Raw genomic sequence first — 7,031 nt, 5'->3', positions numbered from 1 at the left:
TTAGGCTGTGGTTTCTCTACCTGTTTGAGTCGTCGCCCTAGTTTCTCCTTAACTATTTATTTATTTACAAGCAATCACAATTTTTTTCTGTCATCAGCACCCTGTATTCCACTGGGGATTTGGGGCAGGGTCATGAGTGAAGGGCACTTGGCCTTTTCTGTTGTATAGGTGTCAGTGGGCTATGCCATGGTTTCTGACACCATAAATGTCTGCTGGTAGGGATGCCAGCCTCCAGGTGGGACCTGGGGATCCCCTGGAATTACAGCTCATCTCCAGACTAAAGAGATCACTCCCCCTAGAGAAAATGGATGTTTTGGAGGGTGGACTCTATGACATTGCACCCCACTGAGGACCCTGTCCTCCCCAGGCTCCATCCCCAAATCTCCAGGAGTTTCCCAACCTGGATCTGGCAAACCTTGGGGAGGGTGGGTCCCCAGGCTGGGGTGCCTTAGGGAGCCAACTATCTGCCACTAATCAATTAATCACCTTAATCAGGGAATTACAATATACTATTCGCTAATCATCTCTTTGATTGGGTGACACCGGTAATAACAACAATAAACAGAAACTACCCAAGCGTGAGATCGCAGGTTTAGTCGTCTCTAGCGACCGATTGCAGCCCCATCGCTGATGACTTGGAAGTCAGTTCTCCTCTGTCCAGTGGCGCTCACTTCCAAGCACGACCGCGCAACCTTGTAGCTTCGCAACGCGACATCCAGGGCCGGGAAACACAACAAAAGCGCACTCCCTCCCATCCCCCCGCTGGCTGAGACGCCGCGGAGGCGTGCGATGGACCCTCCCACCTTCTTCCTTTCCTGGGCGGGGACAAGGATTTCGCGCGCGGCGTGGGGAAGTGGGGCGACCACCCCTTTTTGTCCCTCAAGCGTTGCAGTGGCGGCGAGGGCTGGCTTTGGCCGCGCTTCCTCCAGCCGCCATGTCTCGCCAGAGCTCTCTCCTCAATTTCTTCCCCAAGGCCTCTGCCGAGCACACGAGCCCCCCGCCGACGGAGAAGGACATGGACGATGGCGGCGGCGGCGGCGGCGGCGGCAGGAGCTCGCCCAACCCAGGCTCCGCTGGGGCGAAACCTCGAAGTAGCGCCCGGGGCCGACGGAGTATGTTGGAACCAGTTCCAGTTCCTGTTGCCGAGAGGTAAACTGTCCGCCGCCAATGTGCTGCGGAGGGCTGTGAGATGGGAGGGCTGCCGGCCTGCCGGCCTCACATCTGCAGGTTTTCGATGTAGGCCCGGGTTGGGGGAAGAAGCTTGGTGGGCTCTGTGTGTGCGTGTGCGCGCGCGCGCGCGCCAGGCCTGATCCATGGGGCAAAACGGGGAGGCTGAAGTGGGGCAGGGCAGGCGAGGACAGGACTTTGGCGCCAGAAGGGGCCTTGGAGAGTCGCGGTCCATGCCCCAATAATAAGCCAGCCTGGAAACCTTTTTGGGAGCCCTTTGGCGACAAAGATGGAGTATGAATAAAGGTGAATAAATGAAATGTTCGGATGCAAGCCCCACCACGTTGAATAGGATTTACGACTTGGTAAATATGCATAGATAGGAATGAAGTGGAGGGCTGCCAATCTCTGTAGTGAGGTAAATACTCTGCTTACTCTGCAGTAAATGTGCATAAAGCTTAAGCCTTCCTGTTTATTTGTTTTGTGACATTTATGTCCTGCCAGTTTTTCTGTGGAACTCAGATCCCTTGGAAGTGAATCCCATTGAGTTCAGTGGGAACTTGATCGTAGCTGTGAATGCCATCTGTGGCTGTCATACTGTCTACCTGGAAAGACTAGTAGTTTTTCTTCCACGTGTGTTATGAAAAGAAAGAGGGGGCTTTTTAAACTTTCCAAATAAGTCCCAATTATGTACAGTAATAAAATGCCTTTAGTTAGAGCAGCAGTTCCCAGCCTGACCCACAAGTCCAAATTTACTTGGTATGGTGACCCATCCAGGGCTGGCCCAAGGTGTTTTGGTACCCTAGGAAGACTATGACCTTAGCATTCATCTGGTTCAGCATTCCATTTTTTATCAGCAAACATCACACATAGGGTGCAGCTGCACTCCACTATAAATCCCAGAGAAGTGGCAGAGAAAAAATTGGGTTCAATCAGAGAAGTCCAAAAGAGGCAAGTAACAGCAAATTCTTCTTAGAAACTTAGGTCTTCATTTGATTGATCATGATTAAGGAAAGTATCTATCCTTGCATGAGTTCAAGGATAGCAAAACTTTCATCATATATAGACAAAATTACATCAGTACAGAAAAGTAAAACCCAGTTATTGGTTGATAATTCAATACTGCACCAAATGAGAACATCAGACAATACGATCTAGGCCGTCTTCCAAAACCTCTAAAACTTCTCCAGAATCCTACTAACTTGTTTATCTCACAACTGTTTTTCTTGCTTAAATATTTGTTGGCAAAGTGTAAATACTGTTGAGGAGCTTATCTTAATTTCTTAGCTGAGATGGGAATGGGTCAAGAAACATTCTTTCCCTTCCATAGTTCTGATAAGAGCTGTTCTTGAAAAATAGCAGTTTCTGTCAGAGCTCTCTCAGCCCCACCTACCTCACAGGGTGTCTGTTGTGGGGAGGGGAAGGGAAAGGAGTATGTAAGCCGCTCTGAGACTCCTTTGGGTAGTGAAGGGCGGGGTATAAATCCAATCTCCTCTTCTCTTCTAGTATATTTCTGTTACTGCTTGCTTCAGCATTCTAATATGGCTGTGCCTTGGTGTTTTCATTTTCTCCTTCACAAGTGGCATTCCAACATACACATCCTTTATTATGGAAGTTAGATTCCAGCCTCTGATCACCCTCTCCTTCTTCATTATCTCCTCTAATCCCCCCTAAGATTCTCATGAACCCACTCTAGTAACCATCAGGATACATTTTACTTGACCAACATGTATAAGCAGTGAAGGAAAAAAATACCAACTAGTTTATGACATGCAAGATACTATTTCCAGGGTCAGATCTTAATTTCTAAGATACAGAAGAGAGTCATGGAAAGGGCAGAGGCAACCCACTTTTGGGTCCCAATCACAGGTTGGTGGGTCTCAGCCCACTTAGCCATATAAACCACTGAATGCATGAAACTGCTTTCTACCAAGCCATACTGTTGCAGTGCCACCCTAAGCAGTGATACACCCATTGACTTCTAGAGCTAGGTTCAGGATGGGATGTTGAGACAGACTTTCTGTACTGACTGGTGCTTGGTCTAAAAGACAGACAGGACTGTACCTGAAGGACCATCTCCTCTCATGCTGTCCAGACTGCCAGCTAAGATCTGCCTCTCTAGCCCTGCTCTCTGTGCCCCTGTTTTCAGAGGTGAAACTGGTAGTGACAAGAGACAGGGCATTTCCTAGGGTGGCACCTCACATTTGGTACACCCTCCCCCTTGAGGTTTGCTTGGTGCCTTCCTACTTGCTAAAGCAGGTAGCATCTTGTCTTCCTACTTGCTAACGCAATGCATTTGCCTGCATTTTCTTAATGGCCTTATAATGCTGCAAAATTGCTGTTAAATGCTTTACTAGGCTAAACCACATCTTTTCCCCCAGGCTTTTAATTAGGTTTTAAAACATTGTCTGCTTGTGTTTTGTGGATATTTTAATGCTTTTATTGGTCCAAATAACTTGTGTTTTAATATTGTGGTTTTGAGTTGTAAGCTACCTTGAGTAGGACCCTGAACAGGCAGCATCATAATATTCTAAATAATCAAATAACTATTAATTAAATGCATAGTTTTCTGCAAGCAAAACTGCAAGTACACCCATCCCTAAAGTGAGAGAATTGCAAACTGCTGTAACACATGGTATCTTAGCATATTTGTTTTATTCTTCCCCCTCCCCACCAATATTTCTTGGGAGCTTTTTCAGTGTTCCTCCAAATGTGCCAATGGAAGAGGGGGGAATTCCAAAGGAAAAAAAAATAAAATTGGAATTCTATACATATTGATCATTGATACTATACTTTAAAACAAGCATTTCAGTCATGTCAAAGAAAAAAATCACAGGCATTTTTATGGCCTTCCCCCCATTTCTCAATTTTTACTAGGCCTTAACTTCTGTAACTGGTTCCAGTCACTAGCTGCTCATCTCAAAGCATAAACATAACTGAGCAACTGAAAACTTCTCAAAATTATTGCCTTGGGACAGTAGTTGTTTTGGAGATATTATTGGAATTGTGTAAGGATATTCCATTTCACTGTTTTCCCTTTCCCTCCCATTCTTAATGTGAATGACTTCTCAGTCATTGCCTAGCCAGAGGAAGTCAGAAAAATGTCCTCTGTGCTTGCTTTGCTTTGAGTCTGAATTTAAGATGTATAATTTCCAGAAATGCAGGAAATTTTCTGTAAATTTAGAACACTTCTAGAATTTTTACATTGGGAGGGAATGAAAAATTTGGGGAAATTTGAAACATGCAATACTTAACCTATTTTACAACATAGAATGATTAATCTATATAGGAGGCATATACGGTTGTACTACTTGGCATACATAACATGTAAACGCGCCTTTGTTCTCTACAAGCAGAATGCAAATACACCCAACACTTGAAAGAAGTATAAATGATACGTTCCCTTTTCAATTGAGAGTGTTTCCGTTAGTTTTTGTTACTTTTTTGATTTATTAAGATCTTGTTTATTAAGATGTTGTTTCAAATACGTAGCTTGCCTCCAGTTCCAGAATTCTAGGCCACAGCCCATACTTTGAAGTACATTCAATGAGAAAGGCCTTGTTATGTTATCGAACACTTTCTCTGCAACCAGAAATAAAAATGCAACTATTTTTCTTATTCACTAATTCAATTGCATCTATTATAAATAGTATAGTATCTTTCATATGTCTCTTTGGTACAAAACCTGTTTGATCCATGTGTATTAGATTTGATATACATTTTCTTAACCGTTCTGCCATTATCACGGTGGAAGATATTGTGGTGGAATCTACGTTCAGTAAGGAGATAGGTCTATATAACTCTGGCAGCATTGCATCACTATGTATTACCATTATATACACCTCTTGCCACATTGGACGTATTGTCTTTCCTGTTTTTATCTCATAACTGTTTGTAATGGTAGCATTAAAACTTCTTTAAGCTGTTTCTAATATATTGCTGTCAACCTGTCTGGATCTGGTGATTTATCCTTTCTCATATTTTTTATTGCCTGGGAAATTTCTTGAATTGTTGTTTGGTTTAGAATTTTTCTGTGTTCTGATATAAACTTTATAAATGGGATGTCTTTTAAATATTGTGTTATTCCATTTTCAGAGACAGACTTCTTTTTATATAATTCTGAAAAAGTGTTTATAAATTGTTCCTGTATATCTTTTTCTGTGTATTTAATTTGATCTCCTATCTTTATGCATGTTATTACTTTTTTTCTTTCTCCTTCCTTAAACAATATGCCAAATATCTGCCCGTTCAATATGTCTTTGTTTTAATGTTCTTAAATGTTTTTTCTGCATCTCTTCCACCTCTGACATATCTAATTGATTTTTAAAAATTGTCTGATTTTTGCTAATATTTCCCAAATAAGGATTATAAATATTGATGTAAAAAAATCACATTTGGGGGGGAAAGTAGGCTACGCATATTTTAAATACATAAATGAGAAGTTAGGGAGTCTTAATAGAACCAGCATTATTTCATTAATTTAGCCAGCCCTTTCAGTGCACAAATGGAATAAACCATCCTTCAAGAGTGCTTGTTGTAACAATGCATATTGCCAGTAGCTGTGCTGTCTGTCTGCAGACAGTACTGTTCTAATTCCGGAAACCTGAAACCTTGTCTGTGGATCTTACTTTGCTAAACTTACAGGACACTTTGCTTCATATTCTCTGACTCGAAAGTCTCAGGAATCTAACTGATGTGCACCAGCTCTGTCCCCCTGTAAATATTTTTGAAGGTTAAAAGCAGTTTTGGGTGGCTGGTGGAGAGGAAAGAGAGATGATGGCAGTCTTCTGGTAATATTCTCAGCTCTGAAGCTGTCACTGCTCAGTGATGAGAGACAACTCTGTGCACACTCAAAAGCACTTTGGTTTATTATTACACCACAACGAATAAATATTGTTGGTCTTAAACTGATATTCTTAAATGGGGGAGGGGGGTTAGAAGACAGACCAGGTGAAAGTTTGAGAACCAGAATTCAAGTTTTCAGAGAAACCCATCCTTAGCCCATGTTGATTGTGTTATAAACAGTAATAGTGAACAAATTTGTTGCTGTCCAAACTAATCTGTGTTGTGTCCCTTATAGTGTCCTCAGTGAACTTACACCTGGTGATTTGGTTTGGGCCAAACTCGAAGGTTACCCTTGGTGGCCATGCCTCGTGTACAATCATCCAACAGAAGGGGCATTTGTCAGAGGGAGAGGAAGATCAGCTCGCATCCATGTACAGTTTTTTGATGATGAGCCATCGAGAGGCTGGGTTGGTGTTAAATACATAAAAACATATACAGGTAAGAGGTGTGATTCTGGTAACTGAATATGGATAGCAGGTCCATGGAACCCAGTTGGGCTTGCAGTCTGCTCCTGTGTTTGCTCTGAAGAAGGGATCATAATGACAATAGGGGCAATTATTTACTTTTAATTATTTTTTGTTCAAAGCCACTTACAACAAAGATTAAAACAATATTTATTTATTTATTTATTTAAAAGGAGTACCCACAATAACTATACAAATCATAAAAGCATCATAACACTACCATAAGGAAAAACTGTACCACCACGGAAGCAAAAATACGAAACACAAACTGAAGCATAAACAAAATTGACATAGAACAGGGTCAGCTCCCTTGAAGCCATATAATTTTATTTATACCCTGCTCTGTCTCAATAAATTTTTATTTTAAGGATCTGTACTCCCAGTTTTATCAGTGTTTGAAAGATCATAGTGTCTGATTCTGACTTTTCACTTTGAAGAGTTCAGAAAATGAAAAAGGTAAAGGTTTCCCTTGCTCGAAAGCCAGTCGAATGCGACTCTAGGGGGCGGTGCTCATCTCCATTGCCAAGCCAAAGAGCCAGCGCTGTCCGAAGACTT

General features: G+C 42.2%; 1 protein-coding gene across 2 annotated transcripts in view; it reads left to right on the top strand.

Moving 5' to 3' along the window:
• The first annotated feature begins 824 nt into the window (after positions 1 to 824).
• The window catches only part of MSH6 (mutS homolog 6), a 21,810-nt gene continuing 15,603 nt past the window's right edge, over positions 825 to 7,031 (top strand). For both annotated transcript variants that reach the window (XM_015427680.1, XM_015427679.1), the window contains exons 1-2: positions 825 to 1,149; positions 6,248 to 6,450. In XM_015427680.1, coding sequence (XP_015283166.1) covers positions 935 to 1,149; positions 6,248 to 6,450 — 418 coding nt within the window. In that variant the 5' untranslated portion in view covers positions 825 to 934. The remainder of the gene's footprint in view (positions 1,150 to 6,247; positions 6,451 to 7,031) is intronic.

The sequence above is a fragment of the Gekko japonicus genome, unplaced genomic scaffold (assembly GCF_001447785.1).
Source record: "Gekko japonicus isolate JY-2015 unplaced genomic scaffold, Gekko_japonicus_V1.1 scaffold174, whole genome shotgun sequence".
Classification (NCBI taxonomy): Eukaryota; Metazoa; Chordata; class Lepidosauria; order Squamata; family Gekkonidae; genus Gekko; species Gekko japonicus.
The sequence above is the reverse complement of the archived record's forward strand: the minus strand, read 5'-3'. Positions and strand labels throughout refer to the sequence as shown.